Raw genomic sequence first — 18,127 nt, forward strand, 5'->3', positions numbered from 1 at the left:
CTGAACTGAGTTACTGCCAAACTTCTGTCGTAAACCACAAACATGTATGACAACAGTTTCACCTGTTTGATGAAACCAAAATGTTTTAGAGACGTTTTATCAACTGGCAATTATTAGGAAACTTTGTTACTTCTTAAAATCCCCTCATTTACTGAACATTGCCTCAAAATTACCACAATAAATACAGTGAAAAGCGTGTTTTATTTATGACTGATGTGATGTGAACTTATTCAGATGTGAACAGTGTCAGTTTATAAAAAAAAGTGATATTTTTATCTCATATTTTCCACCCAGGCTCACTGGAAAAAGGTTTCCGCAAAATGATTTGGCTTCGGGAAACACACACCTGGTAGTGTTCACAAAAGCAAACATGAGACACACACATTTGCTGAAGCAACCATGACATTTCAGCTTGTTATTTGAGAAGGATAGTGTCATGTGACCAGGATATCAGAACCACAACCGCAAATGTCATTCATCATTCGGGCGTCTTTCTGAACAGATATTTATTGATGTTTGTAAGTCTATTGGAGTAAGAAAATACTATTTATTTCAATGCCATTTCTTTGCAATTGTTTATGTAAATTACTAGCAATTTCTTAGTAAAAATAGCTTGAATGATAACACTAAGGGGCAAATTCACTAAACAACCACATGCTATTGCAAATCAAGCAGCTGTGTCTGTGACTGACTTATTCACACACAAATTAAAACACAGAAATAGCACTGTACCTTGAGTATTCAAATCAAGTCACTGTCATTCATTTCCATGCAAACATGCCCTTATGTAAATTAGACTCATTACAGACTGTTATTTATGCATAAAACTGAACGTTATTTGTCTAAGTAACTGAGCATTTATGTGAAAGGGATGTTTGTGTGCACTTTCCAGCGATCATGACGACATTAAAGCATCAGATGATGGAGAAGCGCGCCATGATCATTCATTTCAAAGAGATTATTCAGATGTTCGTGCGCCAGCACAGATTTTCGGGCACGTCTGCACCGCTGCCTGATCTGCATATTTCAATTAGTGAATCAGGTGCTGAACGGTCGCAAATAATTGTGCATGCAAATAATTACTTAACTTTACTAAGCAATCAGACGCATATTTCCCTGTGCTGTCTCTCTCAGGTCCCATGAAAGCAAAATTCTCATGAATAAAAAGATAATTGATAATTAAGGTGACTAGATGACCCCCTGAATGGTTTAAAGCCAATATTTGCTTACAATTTGTTTACACTCCAAAACGAGGCTTTTGTAGAAATGTAAGCGTTTTGGTTTCCCACAGAACAGTTCTTTAGTTCACCCAAAAAAATAAATTCTGTCATCATTTGCTCACCCTCAAGTTGTTCCAAACCTGTAAGAATTTCTTTCTTGTGCTAAAAATAAAAGATGATATTTTGAAGAATGAATGTCTGTAACCAAATAGTTGCTGGTCCCCATTGACTTCCATTTTCTTTTCTTCATACTATAGTAGTCAGTTGAGCCCATCAAGTGTTTGGTTTTGGTTGGCAACATTCTTCAAAATATCATCTTTCATGTTCAGCAGAAGAAAGAAACTCATACAGGTTTGGAACGATTAAGGGTGAGTAAAGGATTATTTTTGGGTGAACAGTCCCTTTAAAAAACCTTTTTCCACAATCATGGAACCATCAATGCCAATGGAGAATCTCTATTTTTAACCCTCTGGTGCTCTTCTGTCATCTTTGACCGAAAATGTAATGTTTTTTTAATTTATTTTTACTTAAACTTGGTAAAGGTTTTGGCACTTGCTATGTGAACACAAAATTAAAATCGTGTACATGATTTGAAATGGTTAAATGATCCTGAAAAAAATAGTCACACTTGTGATCCTCACGGTCAACTTTTGTTTCTTCAGCCAAACAAGCCAAACTTTTTGAGATATCAACCTCAAATTTGGAACACAACTTGTATGTGTTTATGGCTTTGATTTTCTCACCGTTTTAGAGTAAAAGGTGATTTTGAACATTTATATTTCATATAAAAATTAAAAATAGTATTTTTGTGCATTTTTCATAACAATACACGTTTCTTTTTTTAAGGTCACTTTTTAAAACTTTTCTTACTTCAGTAATAATCTGCCAAGTGTCGTCTTTGAAAAGAGATCAAAACTTCAGTCTGTCGCTCTAAAGCATTCAAGATTCACGATAGTTTAAGTTGAAAATTTAATTTCCAGATCTATGCTCAACAAGTGTATAAATGGATTATAAATACAGCGCAAATGGAATTTAGTATAAAAAATCCCCTAAAAATACTAAATATTACATGAAAAAAACATTATCAAACTAAAATATAGTACATTAATTTCATTGACATCAAACAAACAAACAAAACAAAGCAAAAAACATTTAGGTTAAGAGTGTACCTCATTTACATTTGTGCATTTATCCAAAGCGACTTGCATTTCATTTCAAGGTACACATTTACATTCTTATCAGTTCTTGCTTTCCCCTGGGAATCGAACCCATGACCTTGGCGTTGCAAGCGCCAGCGCTCTACTGTTTGAGCTACAGGAAAGCCACCTCACAGTGAATTCATGCAAAATGTGAGAAACTTGAAGCGGACTTCTTCTCTGGTGGAAGTTTTGGCCCTGGAGGTTGCAGTGGTGGTCTGTGGGTAATGTCAGAGCGGACGCTGTTCATATGATGTGAGCTTTCAAGGATTACACCACTGTTGCTCTTTTCTGCGTGACTCCCTTTGAAAGGAATCAATTAGTCACATTAACCTGATGACAAAGGGATGAGATCCATGGGCATCTCCAGCAGACAAACAATACTTCCAAACATTCCCTTTGTGACTCCGCAGGGGATTTGTTTGAAATGTTCATCCAGGCCTGGAGTGATTGCTGAGTTGGACAAGCAATGGTTTGCAGCTTCTTAACAGTCCCAAGAATGGCCGTGATAAACAAACGCATTAGCGGCTTGGCAGAGTTCGAGAGCTTTCGCTGGGCCTTTTAAGACTCATGTTTCACCATTGTCTCGCTGCCCACTTTGAATGGATTACAAATCAACTCTTTAGCTTCTTAAGTAAATCACAGCGGAGTGCGGTTGGGAATTGTCAGAGAGCACATGCCACGATTGCAAAGAGGATGACATCTCTGCAGAATTACTAAGAGTGCTGTGAAAGGAGCATTTGTGTTCTGGGCCAGCAGAGAAAGAGTTTAGAAAGACAAGAGATGGCCGGACAGCAGGCGTCCGAAGAAGAGCAGATAATTTCCACAGAAGCAGAGCTCAGCTATAAGCGCCTAATCTTCAATGCTCAGGGAATACAAATGATCTGGTAATCATCTGCAACCTTGACACGGAGGAGGAAGGTCACAGTGTTGCTGTTGCTTTATGAAGGTGCAGTATATAATTTGTAAGCCAGGCGACATGGGCTCCTGAGGGGCTGCACATATTTATTTTGCCCTGTTGATCAGATTTTATTATATCTAGCCAGGCAAACATCACTATTACTGCTAGTCATACTCAACCAAAGAGCATTAAAGGCCTGAAGTGCCTTGGATCGCGCAGCTTTGTTTGATGCGTTGACGTAATTTCCCCGGAAACAGGAAGCTAAGGCGGGACATATTGATTGGCTCCTCCCCCTTTTCAAATAGCCAATAGCGTTTAGTTTACCTGTGTTTACAATGGTCATTTGTTAATGACACAAGTTATTGATGTTTGCAGAGCAATATTTGTCCACAGAGATAAAAATGAGTTATTTGTGTCAGTTACAGCACTTTAGATCTAGCATTCTTCCTGCTTTAAATCAGACACTGAGCGCAGTAAGATACATTTATTTGATTTGATTATGTATTTATTTGATCGATTATTTTATTTGAATTAAGGTGTGAAAGAGAGAGATTAAGTGTGTGTGTGTGAATCACCTGCGTCTGTGCAGTATCTCTCTACAAATAGTAAAGCTGTGAGATAATTACTTCAAAAACAGCGATGTTGCTGAGTTATACAGTATAATGTAGTGAAGCTATTTTTTTTTTTTTTTTTATCAAAGTCGCAAGGCAGTGTTGAAAACTAATTTCTGTGATCCTGAATGTTTCTGTGTGTGTGTGCAACTACCTGCGCATTAAACGGTTTTAATGCACACCGTCCAGACAATCGGAATTGAGTATTCAGACAACTAAAATAAATTTCAAACATTATTAAAGACAAGTAAACAGTCAATAATTAAGTAAGAACAAGTAAACAAACTTGCAATAACACAAATATATACACATAAATACAAATGAACAAAGTTCAGGAAAAGAAATTGAAATCAAGTGTAATCAAATGTAAAATAACACTGCATAGCATTGACACAGTCTTTTTATAGATACATTTTATAGAAAATATAGATTAATCCTTATTAAAGTTATTAAGTCAAGAGCAGTGAGTGATTTTCTCTTTGTCTTTTGTGTGATTAACATTAATGACAGACGGCATCAGGAATATTAAGCTGCTGTCTCTTTAATAGCGAATGCACAGATCCAATACACTGATACACTTTATCTTCTTCCTCAGCTGTTTACCTTCACGTAAGACCAAATTGATTGTGTTTGAGGATATTCCATCATAATTTTGTGTGTATTTGTCCATTAAAGCACAAGAAGCAGCGAAGGAGAACTCAATTCTGTATTTGTGCACTACTGTGTTCTGTTTTGCGTCTTGGGTTTGAATGGTTTACAGTTCACATTAAAATGCTCAGACAGGAATCGATATGCATGTGTGTCTTATCGAATCTACGGATCTTGGAAATGTGGAACCGGCTCTAAAATGGGACCAGTTCTCGATGCCCAACCCTAAACGCAGTATGGTTATTTTTGCTGGAAAAGTGTTGTTATATGACATAATCATGTAGTAACGTCCATGATAAATGAGTTATGCTGCGGTCTACACTGAAAGTTCTCCTCTGTACACTGTTTAGTTGAATGCTTTGGTGCTGCATAATCTCTAGCAGTGCCTCATGGTGAGCACCGTCATACGGCCAGCTTTAACTGTGTGTGGTGAACAGAGCGGCCAGCGGCGGTCCGGGTTTGATGCCACTCCAGCGGTCTCAGTCAGCGGTCCAGAATTAATTGGGAATCATTTCCTACCTACCAGCTGTCGCCCGAAGAAAGTACTAAAACTGGCATGGATGATGCACAGGCTGAGACTCGGGCGCGTGACCCCAGCAGGAGTTTTCCCCGACTGCGTTCCTGCGGCTCTGGAAAGAGTGATCCAGACTCCTGCAGCTTTCCCAGCGCCGACTCAGGGAATCCACAGGGAGTGGGGTTTTAGACTTGGCTGGAGAAACTTTAACATATTCTCTGGGATAGTGTGGACCGCAGTGCGTCCAAAATGCTTTACAAACATTCTGTTCCGTCGCTGTTGTACCATGCTCATAGCAGAGCGTATATAAACTCATTTTACTTTCATAATGTGAGATCAAAACAGAAAAAAAGATCAATCTGTGATTGACTGAATGGTGAAAATTGTCTTTGTATGACAGGTGGATGAAGAATAAAGAGGGATTGGTAACACTTTACAATAACATTCATTAGATAACATTAGTTAATGTATGAACTAACAATCAGCAATACATTTGTTACAGTATTTATTAATCTTTGTTAATGTTAGTTAATACAAATATAGCTTTTCATTGTTTATTCATGTTAGTTCACAGTGCATTAACTAATGTTAACAAAAACAACCTTTGATTTTAATAATGTATTAGTAAATGTTGAAATTAATATGAACTAAGATTAATAAATGCAGAAGAAGTATTGTTCATTCTTAGTTCATATTAACTAAGGTAGCTAACAGCTTGACGGTGTCAGAAAAGAAATGCTGATGAATTGCACAAAACGATGTTGATTTTAACGTTGAGCGTTCTCTCTCTCCAGATGAGGGTCCGTGCAGGAGGACGTACTGTGGCCGGGGTCGGGAGTGTGTGGTCAGGAATGTGACGGGCCGGGTCGAGTGTGTGTGCCAGGCAAGGTGCCACACTTCGTTTGTTCCCGTGTGTGGCTCGGATGGACGGTTTTATGAGAACCACTGCGAGCTGTACCGCACCGCTTGCCTGCAGCGGAGGAGGATCTACGTGGTGCACAGCAAAGACTGCTTCTTCAGAGGTGAGCGGCACGATCCTCACTGTAGTGCTGGAGATACACCGGGCCAATGCTCATGTATGATCAATACTGGAGATACACCGGTCCAATGCTCATGTATGATCAATAACAGTCTGTTTACATGGCGGTCAATTCCTCTGCTATTTTTCAGTGGATCATTTTAAAAGAGATGTTCAAATTTAGCTTTATCAACAGCATCTGTGATTTACCTACATTTATGGGAAAATTGAACTGTTGAAACCACACATGCGTTAAAATCTTATTCTCTGGGTGGTCTTATAATGTGTTAAGATTCAATTTTATACTTGGATATTTAATCCTAAAGTGCCCCAGTTATGCTTTTTCAGAGATTCCTTTTCATTTATGTGGGCAATCTGACCAATCAGAGCAGAGTAGACCAATCACAACAGATTGGGCTATCTGACCAATCAGAGCAGAGTAGACCAATCACAACAGACTGGGCTATCTGACCAATCAGAGCAGAGTAGACCAATCACAACAGACTGGGCTATCTGACCAATCAGAGCAGAGTAGACCAATCACAACAGACTGGGCTGTTGTCTAGGAATCTTTAAAATAGCATAATAGGGGCACTTTAAATATATACATGGTATACACAGAAAAAGTCATAAAACATGCATCATAGCTCAAGCTGCGAGGTTCGCGTCCATAAATAATGCAGATATGCGTATGAACATGCCCTGCTGAAAAATCCAGAATAAGGTATGTTTTGCATGCTGGGACCAGCATGGGGAGCGGGAATGCTGGTGGAGCTGCTATCCAGCTCAGTTTCGCTTGAGAATGGCCAGACCAGCACTATACCAGCTCAGACCAGCACTAGACCAGCTCAGACCAGCACTAGACCAGCTCAGACCAGCACTATACCAGCTCAGACCAGCACTATACCAGCTCAGACCAGCACTAGACCAGCTCAGACCAGCACTAGACCAGCTCAGACCAGCACTAGACCAGCTCAAACCAGCATTATACCAGCTCAAACCAGCACTAGACCAGCTCAGACCAGCACTAGACCAGCTCAGACCAGCACTGTACCAGCTCAGACCAGCACTATACCAGCTCAGACCAGCACTGTACCAGCTCAGACCAGCACTAGACCAGCTCAGACCAGCACTAGACCAGCTCAGACCAGCACTGTACCAGCTCAGACCAGCACTAGACCAGCTCAGACCAGCACTAGACCAGCTCAGACCAGCACTGTACCAGCTCAGACCAGCACTGTACCAGCTCAGACCAGCTCAGACCAGCACTAGACCAGCTCAGACCAGCACTATACCAGATCAGACCAGCACTAGACCAGCTCAGACCAGCACTAGACCAGCTCAGACCAGCACTAGACCAGCTCAGACCAGCACTATACCAGCTCAGACCAGCACTAGACCAGGTCAAACCAGCACTATACCAGCTCAGACCAGCACTAGACCAGCTCAGACCAGCACTGTACCAGCTCAGACCAGCACTAGACCAGCTCAGACCAGCACTAGACCAGCTCAGACCAGCACTATACCAGCTCAGACCAGCACTATACCAGCTCAGACCAGCACTGTACCAGCTCAGACCAGCACTAGACCAGCTCAGACCAGCACTAGACCAGCTCAGACCAGCACTATACCAGATCAGACCAGCACTAGACCAGCTCAGACCAGCACTAGACCAGCTCAGACCAGCACTAGACCAGCTCAGACCAGCACTATACCAGCTCAGACCAGCACTAGACCAGGTCAAACCAGCACTATACCAGCTCAGACCAGCACTAGACCAGCTCAGACCAGCACTATACCAGCTCAAACCAGCACTATACCAGCTCAAACCAGCACTATACCAGCTCAGACCAGCACTATACCAGCTCAAACCAGCACTATACCAGCTCAGACCAGCACTATACCAGCTCAGACCAGCACTATACCAGCTCAGACCAGCACTAGACCAGCTCAAACCAGCACTATACCAGCTCAGACCAGCACTATACCAGCTCAAACCAGCACTAGACCAGCTCAGACCAGCACTAGACCAGCTCAGACCAGCACTAGACCAGCTCAGACCAGCACTATACCAGCTCAAACCAGCACTAGACCAGCTCAGACCAGCACTAGACCAGCTCAGACCAGCACTAGACCAGCTCAGACCAGCACTAGACCAGCTCAAACCAGCACTATACCAGCTCAGACCAGCACTAGACCAGCTCAGACCAGCACTAGACCAGCTCAGACCAGCACTAGACCAGCTCAGACCAGCACTAGACCAGCTCAGACCAGCACTAGACCAGCTCAAACCAGCACTAGACCAGCTCAGACCAGCACTAGACCAGCTCAGACCAGCACTAGACCAGCTCAGACCAGCACTAGACCAGCTCAGACCAGCACTATACCAGCTCAGACCAGCACTATACCAGCTCAAACCAGCACTAGACCAGCTCAGACCAGCACTAGACCAGCTCAGACCAGCACTATACCAGCTCAGACCAGCACTAGACCAGCTCAGACCAGCACTAGACCAGCTCAGACCAGCACTATACCAGCTCAGACCAGCACTAGACCAGCTCAGACAGCACTAGACCAGCACTAGACCAGCTCAGACCAGCTCAGACCAGCACTAGACCAGCTCAGACCAGCAGAAACCAGGAGTTCATGCTGGTTTCTGCTTGGCTATTCAGCAGGGCAACTGGAGGATTTCAAAGCAAAAACATCTAATCCAGCATGACTTGTTTTCTGCGAATCTTGACTGTCATGTGATCATCTCCAGACTGCACATAAGATGTGACATGTATTCATAAGCTGTAGTTTGTGATCTGTTGTGGCACTGTGAGGGGAATATTCCTCGTCATAAGACGGTCAAGGTTTATGGTCTCTAAATAAATGAAGGTCATTCTAAAGCACTTGACAATGTTCCACCTCATAAATAATAATAAAGCACTGTGCCTTTGTGCACAGCTGAGACGTGCGGTCTGATGAGATCCAGCAGTTTGAGCTGTAAAGTATTTCACATCAAGAAGGGAAAGAATAACCTCAACAAACAGCACAAGGAGATGCAGCTTTAATCCAATTTACTGAGGCCAGGGAGAACAGGAGACGCTCACGTAAGCAACGTCACTTTGAATGTCACGGTGGACTCGCGAATTAATTCCAGCATGTGTAACCTGAAGGAAAGAGACTTAGGTGTGTGTGTGTGTGTGTGTGGATGAGTTTACACTTTATGCCATGTGTCAGGGGTTCTGCTGCATGGGTTTAGGGTGATTTGTAATCCTGAAGGGTTTTAGAAGAACTTTATGGAATGATATCTTTAGTTTTCTGTTTTAATTGTTATATTTTGAAGCTATAACATGACTGTGGATTGCAAAATGATTGTGAATGAGCTGTGAAATGATTGTGAGTTGCAGCTTGTGAAGGAAGTTTGATGAGAAATGTTTGAGTTTATATGCAGATCTCTGGCCTTTGATTGCAGACGTTAATATCTTGGGAAATCTGAGCTAGAGGTTTTCTGGGGTCTTAAAATCTGTACCCGACCCGAATTACTTCTTACCCGGACCCGACATACATACATTAATTTTCAAACAAGAAACCCGATGAAATGAGACCCGAGTCCAACAGCATCTTTTTCACACCCAGCTAGACCTGAATGTAAACAGCAGAGATGTCGACTAAGACCAAACTCAAACACCACAGCAGGTGTAGATGTTAAAGTAGGCCTTATCTGTAGATGAGATTCATTCTCAGCGTTTGGTCATTTACACACAGAAGCGCGCATTGACAGAGAAGAAGGGCTATAGTAACGCTGTCATAGGATAATTTAAAATGTATTTGTTTTAAATGATAAAGTATTGTTAAACACCTGGAACGAATAGTGGAAAGTTGTCGTATTTTAACATAATTCAGGTATTCTCAGGTCCATTCAGTAAAAGCACATCATTTAAAAATTACCGAAACCCGAGGCTACTAATATCAGACTATCAGAGGGTCTTCGGATCCGAGTGGACCCATGAAGACCTCTAACCTGAGCACGGTTTGGGATATTGTTGAGATCTTTCCAGAAACCCTAGAGACATGGGGTCTTATAAGGAGAAACATCTGAGATTCTCCATTTGCTCATTTGGACATTGCTTGCTCATACCTGTAGCTGTCTTGGAGACACAGTTAAACTTTATTTCCAGAGTCCACATTAGACATTCTACTAACAATAAGTAACTTTACTACATGTTAACTTACTCTCAAGAATTTGTAACTACATGTCAACTAATGTCAACCCGCATTTACACCGCAGGTCTTGATGCCCAATTCCGATTTGTTTGCTATATCCTTTTTTTTTCTTTTTTTTTTGACGACCAGCTTACATCTTCTTTAAAAGTGACCCATGCACGATATCTATGAAAGCTTAATTGTTTCAGCCATAAACTAAAAAACTAAAAAAGGTAACTGCAAAGTTTTATCTCACAGTTGCGATTTATATAGTCAGAATTGTGTGATATAAAGTCGCAATTGTGAGATAAAAAGTCGCAATTATCTTTTAAAATGTTTTATTCTGTGATGGAAACAAGCTTCCATAGATATCTGCATTCACACTATACACTAGGCCAAACAACCCAAGGTAGACGTGCTGACCCGGAAAAGCTTAGGCCGGAAAAGATTTGCAATGGACACAAACAAAATGATAATACAAGCTTTTGCTTTCCGCATCAGGACCACAAAACATTAGGTTGAGCCTCGTCCTTGATTGGGTCATTGAAAGAGTCATGTGATCACAGTTGGCTTCCACCTGAGTCGATGTCATTCGCCACGTCGCATCTTCAATGACGGATGAATCGCATTGACAGGAATATCCGAACTGTCCGCTTACGTGGCAGACGCCAATGCACGTATCCGATTTATTTCCACATGTGAATGAGGCCTGAAACCGATCTGAGAATATCAGAATCCACGTGCTTTTTTCCTGCTTTCCCGTTCGTGCGTCGTATCCGATCTGTGCCACATGAGAGGAAAACATTGGAATTGGGTCCCTTAAACCATGTAATATAAAAGGCTTTTAAAGTAAGCTGACAAGTAGTTGCAAAGTTAATTATAGTTAGTAAAATGACTAAAATTAACAATCGTAAAGTGTAACTGGACAGACAATAAAGATATTAAAGAGATCTAATTTTTGGTTTCTTCTTTCCTGAGGAAACTGCTGCTGTTTAGTTAGTTGGGGATTGTCGGCTATGAAGCGCCAGGTCTCGACCGCACTGCAGTCTGACGTCACTTCACCATGATCATTAGAGTCATTTGAGCCGTACAGCCAACAACAGCAAACAGACAAACCGAAGAAAGCACAGAAACACTGACCAAACAAATACATATGATACATATTGACCAGCTTAATTCATTAGCCTCATAGCATAATTGCCTAAGTCATTTTTTAATTAATTATTTCTTAGGCAATTATGCTATGAGGCTAACGAATGTCAAGCTTTATGGTCCTTGCACACTGAGTCCGACATTTTCACAGGTTAAAAAATAAATTTGACCTCATGCTGTGTCAATCACGTTTGTCAGAACTACTCAGTCACCGCCTTCAGTCTCCACCCAAATGCAATGTGATTATAATATAAGGTTTTGATTGTACTTTATTGTACACTTTATTACTATTTTCTTTTTGTTAAATTAATGTATAAAATAAATAATTAAAAAGGTCAGAAAAAAATAGAAATAATTTAATCTAATAATTTTAATCAAAATTAAATGAATGAATAAAAAATAAAAATAAAAGATGTAATATGCTTCAAAGGCTGGGAAAAATAGGGATGAACAAAAAAAAAATCTGTCAATGACTTGCTAACATGCACGAAAACCAGCCATGTATTGGGCATTTCTTGGTTGGCCATCATCGGTCCCACCACCTGTTTTATTAAATAATGTCCTCTGCAGAGCCCTTTTCCTTTTAGCAAAGCCCTGCCACTTCTTCCTGACCTCCTTCCCTGATCTTTTAATGCCCCTAGTTACAGTCAGTTTTCTAGCAAAATCCTCCCAGATTTTTTGTTTTTGTTTATTTGTATGACTTCTCTTAAACCTGCTGAAAATAATATGTTTGTATAGCTCCACCTCCTCTAAAATCACCTTAATCTCCTCTTTTTTTGTAAAAAAAAAAAAAAAAGAGGTATTTTCTGTTCTTTCTTTTTTCTTTTTCTTTTTTTTTGGTTCAGCCATTAGATTTGTGCTTTTATAGATTATTGGCCTCGTGGCACATCAGGTGAAAACAGTTAGGTTAAACATTTAAAATTGCAAGCGTGTGCTGCAATTACAAGCCATTCTACAAGGTGCGATTTCAGCACTTGACAAACGGACTCTTAAGTAGCACTTAAAGCACAGCTGCGAACGATCGTGCTAAGTGCATTTTTGTGAAACGCACGTGAAATGAACGTTCGTAAAGTCGCTCGCAGAAAATCCTCGTAAGTGCTAAGATCCATCGTTATCTGGAAACGCAGCCCTGTTCTTGGCAGAGCTTCTGAGAAAGGAGCTGTAAAAATATATTGAGATGTTTTTTGGTACTTATACCGCAAATATACAGTATATTCTTAAGGACATCACAAACCTAAAATAAAACTTCAGAAAGGTGTACAATAAGGGACCTTTAAGAGGAGAGAGAACAGCAAAATCATCCTCACTGCTTGAAGACTCCATTTTGTATTGTTGAGCGAATTGTTTCACAACTGATTAATTAATACGCATCGGACTCAGTGTGTGAGGTTTCTGTGCGTGACACATTTTTAGAATGACGAATACAAAAAAACGCATAAGAAAATTTCAGACTCAGTGTGCAAGGACCTTTATTGTACTGTAAACGGCCACACACACACACACACACACAGTTCCAACACGATCTCGTGAAAGTGCGTATCTATAGCACGAATGATATTTCTTGTATCATTTATACACCAAAAATAGTTTTTGCGTGCAAATGATATGCACTGTAAACCCCTTGCGTAGGACTAGGGGTGTGGAGTGCGTGCGTATTACACACCATAAAGTGCGTATCATATGTACGCAAAAACTTTTTTGGGCATATAAATGGTACGAGAAATATCATCCGTGCTATAGATACGCACTTTCATGAGATCGGGCTCACAGTTCAGCCCTTTATAAAGGTAATTACTAAAGAAATAAAAGGGTTTAATCATCTGTCGGTCTCGCACAGACGTCTACGAACAGCATCTCTTTGTTCAAGCCTGTCATTGAACTGAAAGACGCCTCCTCGGGTCACTGTTCAGCTCAACTTTGATCCCAACACTCTCTCTTACAACATACATGAAGCAGCATCAACACACACTGCTGTGGAGAGGCATCTCTTCTCTGTGGGCCGCCGGAGCGCCACAACAAAGCGCGCGAGTGTTTGACTGATGCCCGGCGCACAGCGGGACGCCCGCCGTCAACACAGCGAAAGGTGTACAGATGAATCTCTGCTGGGTCGAGGGGCGCTGGGAGGCGTTTTCATCGCGTCAGGGACAGAACTAATGATCGCTCACAGTCGTGGAGATGTGTGTAGTCACGTGTATTCACAATATAAATGATTTCACAGCGCTGAGACAGAACTGTAAACTCAGATGAACCTCGTGAAATCCTGTCGGGAGCATTTCCAGCTCATCCTAAAATAAAAAGAAAACATTTAAATATAAAAAAATAGGACTATTTGAGGACTATTTCTCATTTTTCTTAGTTATTTTGCTTTATTTCCAGATTCAATCATAGACTCGTTCTCACACACTAGAGCTCGTTCACACACACACACTCTTCAGAAACTACACTTTAAATCTCTTGACGAACTAAAAGACGTAAATGACATTTGCATGTATTGTAAATTAAAGACACCGGTTGCACTGAATGTCAGCTTGATTATTTTGCTCCAGATCAGGATTTATTGAGTCCACATGTCATGCAAACTAGAAACTCTTCTTCTAAACACAGGTCGAGATCTGTCGTCACACACACACAACTCAGAGATGCCGTTTAGCAAAGACTATTTAACGGACATCTAATCACAGATCAAGCTTAAATGTACATGTAAAAGAAGCTGAAATGAATACGTGCAGGTTTGGTTGAAAACACTAACCGAGAGCAACAGCGATGTGTTGGATCTGATGCTGTATAGGCCTAATGCATCATATCTGAGAGTGATGTTTATGAGGCGAGGGACTTGCAGGATCAGGGGACGTTTATAAGTAGAACATGGCATCCATTTCAAATAGCAAATACTTTAATGTGATGAATCTCTCGGGAGCAATAAAGTTAATGAAGTGTCCACGTGACCTGACGGACTGAAGAAGCCTGTGTATTCACCATCGGGAAAGAAGGATAGCCGCGCTTTTAAGCTCATTTATAACAAAAACAGAGCACGCACTGGACCTGGATACTTAAAGACTAAATCTTTCATATTTGCTGAGGTGACACGTGATGATTGATGTCCGTGTTAATGTCTTTAAGCGTCGTTGTACGGGAAACACACCCCAGTTCCTGTTGCATTAATGTCTGTGTTTCAACTGCTCTGTATGGACATTGACAACCTTGAGTTCTCATTATATCTATTTTTTTTTTTTGCATTTTCAAAAATGATGATACAACGATAAACACACGGTGCAGTTGATGTGCAGTATCTCCTCTTTCTCTGGAGTCGTGTGAACAAGCGGAGCAGAACAGAAGGTGATCGCTGGCGCTTAGACCCGTTCCTCACTCAGAGCTGTTTTATGGCTTCAAGACTTACTACACAGAGCACGAAGTGTATTAACTTTACTTTTTATGATACTCTTTAAATCATTTTTGGAGGAGAGGTGGGACTGTTGCACTGGGGCTCGTGGATCAGAACACCTTACTTTATGTTTAATATCAAAATATTGGAAAAACTTTACTTTTTAGAATAAATAAACTGAACGATTGGGTTTGTCCCACTCCAATTTAGTATAAAAACTAATCGTTCTATGAAACTGACATGTTTAGATGTCACGATTCCGTTATGTTTAGACTTTTAATGTGTTGATCATCAGTCATGCGCCTTCGTTTGAATTTCCCGCCACTCTTTAGTTACCATGGTTACATTATTAGTCTCTGTTCATCAGCTGTGTGTCAGTAATTAACCTCGAGTGTTTAGTTCCTGTGTTTTCAGTTCTGTTCGTCGGTTGTCGCGTGATCGGTTTGGTTATGGTTATCTTTCTTTTAATAAAGTGATTTTGTGAATTCTTTTTCATAGTCGTCTGTCTTCTACCTACACCACGCTTAGCCTTCATGACACTAGAGTGTAGAATGAATATCTTTTTTAAATATTTATTTATAAATATAATATTTATTATATATCTGTTAAAATTGGTGTCATAATTTTGTGTCAAACTTTTTTAATTAGCAAAAAATCTCCTTAAAGCAGTTTATACCCCCAGTTTAGTGTTTGTGGTCTCTCCATGTAGATTAATTAGCATTTGGATGTAAATGTGATGTTCTTTCTCATTAAAACTATATTTGTGATAATCAAGTCTCGTTAGTTCACAATTTATAACCATTTATGATTTCTAGCCCTGTTTATAGCTGGTGTTTAGATGTGTTTCGGTCGATCGGATCACGAGTGTATGACGGTAAACACAGGAGTAAACGGGTCTAAGACGCTTTGAGCTCGTCCACTCTCTCCACTTCCAGAGGGAGTTGAAACACATTCGTCCGGATTGCTTTCGTAGTGTAAACACTCATGTGTTCAAACAGCCACTGAAGACCGTCTTCTCTCCGTCTACTGACCGAATGCGTGAACATTATGAGAAGAGCTCGAGCCAGACGGGTGTAAACTTCATCGGCTGGAGACACAAGTTTGGTTTGAAGAGGGAAATCGAATCAAACACGATGTTCTCTCAGCGTTCCTGATCTCTAACACACACTCGCAGCGCTCGGCTGGTCTGGCGTCTATAAGAGCAGAAACAGAAGATAACGATCTCCGCCACATTCATATGTAAATCTCAATATTTCGGAGCGCACGCCAGCATCATTGCAATGCATTTCCTCAGTCTCTGTCACACTCACACGTGTGTATGCAGCGCTGATTAACAATTAAACTGCATGTGGAGAATCTGCATCAAAACAAAAGGACAAATTAGGACAACAGTTTTATTAGGCTTTGTTGTATATGATCATCATGCGAGGCTTTAAGAGACAGAGCATGCTCAGTTCAGACTGTGGCTTTTAACACACGCCAATCAGCTCAAAAACGAAATAATCTGCTCTGAAAGCGCATCCGCACATCCGCTTCAGAGGCTTGTATAATGCGGTTATCTCTCTCTATGCCTCTCACTCGTGACGTATGGGTCTGGGTTTCAAGCGATGGCTTTCACCCAAATGAGCTCTAATACTTCAGTCCCGGGCTATTTAATTAGAAACACTAAATTACACTTTTTAACAGTGAAATTAAAATGCTATTTTTAACCGGAAAGGGGAAATTGTAACTTTTGGGATTTGTTTTTGTTTTGTTTTCCCTGAATATTTATCCGGGAGTTTGCCATTTAAGGTCACGAGGTCAATGAGGAGCATTGTGTTGCGTAGATCTTATATACTGGATATCATATTTCAATATTATCTATGTCACAGATGTTTCTCCATACATGACCTTAAACCGAGTGAGTGAGTCTCTAATTCTAATCCATATGTAGAGCTATAATATGAACATCATTTGATGATGAGTTCATATTGAGATATTTTCATTTAGGATTTTTTGGTGAGATTTCTTTTTCTCATGAGGAACATCTGAGAAGCAGAAGGCTCTATTTGCTCATCATTTTATCTCGAATCTGTCTGGATTAAGAAACAATTGAGATATTGTGGAAAATAACTGCACGCTATTAATCATTAGTTAAGCATTACTAAACAGTTCATTCATCATTTATAAAGCATTAATAGACATTAATAAGCAGTTTATAAATACAGCTATAAATGCTTTAATCTTGATTTATAAGCATATCTATAATGTGTTTAATAATTGTATTTTCATACTTTATTAATGATCAATTTCTCATTTCTAAATAAAGTATTACATTATTTACAAACCAGTTACATTATTTACATTAATCATTTATAAAGGAGATTTAAAGACTCATTTATCTTCTAAACAGAAAAAGGAAACAAACACAACACAGAGATACAGAACATAAAAATATTTAACAGCCTTTAAATCTCCTTTATAAATGCTTTACAAGGCATAACTAGTCCTCACTTTAGATGAGCTCATAAACATAGTGAACTGACCACTACTAAATGCTTTATAACTACCTGAATTAATCATTAATTACAGTAGAAATACATGTTAATAAAGCATTTATTAACACACTAAGTAACTATTACTATATGTCTGAATGATAATATGTATTTAAACAGTTTATTAATCATTTACTCACACTTTCTAAGTGATCTTATGAACCGCTGACAACTCCTAAATAACCGGATTATAAATAATGCAATACTTCATTTAGAAATGATAAATTGTTCATTAATAAAGTATGAAAATACAATTATTAAACACATTATAGATATTCTTTTAAATCAAGAACAAAGCATTTATAGCTGTATTCATAAACTGCTTATTAATGTCTATTAATGCTTTAGAAATGACAAATGAACTGTTTACTAATGCTTAACTAATGATTAACAGAGTGCAGTTATTATAAAGTGTTTCCGAAATCTCTTTTGTGTTTTTTCTTTCCTAAGGGGTTTGTCCCTCATAAAACTCAAAACACAAACTATATTTACATGTGCACCAATAATGTGATTATTTCCAATAGGCAAGGCAAGTTTATTTATAGCACATTTCATACACAATGGCAATTCAAAGTGCTTTACATAGAAGAAATGATGAGCTGTAGTCAGAGTAAGGTCTAGAGTAAGGTCTTAATTGCAGAAAGATGTCGACAGAGTTCAGCAATTTGAAGAAGAGAAAACTTCAGAAGTTTTGTCGGTGTCACAGGGCTTCAATTTCAAATTTTTTGGGATTGTGCTTAATTTTACTCATTCCCGCAGA

At 39.8% G+C, this 18,127-nt stretch overlaps 1 protein-coding gene across 1 annotated transcript in view; it reads left to right on the forward strand.

Annotated features, from left to right (window-relative positions):
* Positions 1-18,127, forward strand: part of fstl4 (follistatin-like 4) — a 225,109-nt gene that overhangs the window by 85,530 nt on the left and 121,452 nt on the right. Inside the window, exon 4 of the mRNA XM_084137849.1 lies at positions 5,885-6,112. Coding sequence (XP_083993975.1) covers positions 5,885-6,112 — 228 coding nt within the window. The remainder of the gene's footprint in view (positions 1-5,884; positions 6,113-18,127) is intronic.

Source organism: Abramis brama (genome assembly GCF_963993115.1).
Source record: "Abramis brama genome assembly, chromosome: 15".
NCBI lineage: Eukaryota > Metazoa > Chordata > Actinopteri > Cypriniformes > Leuciscidae > Abramis > Abramis brama.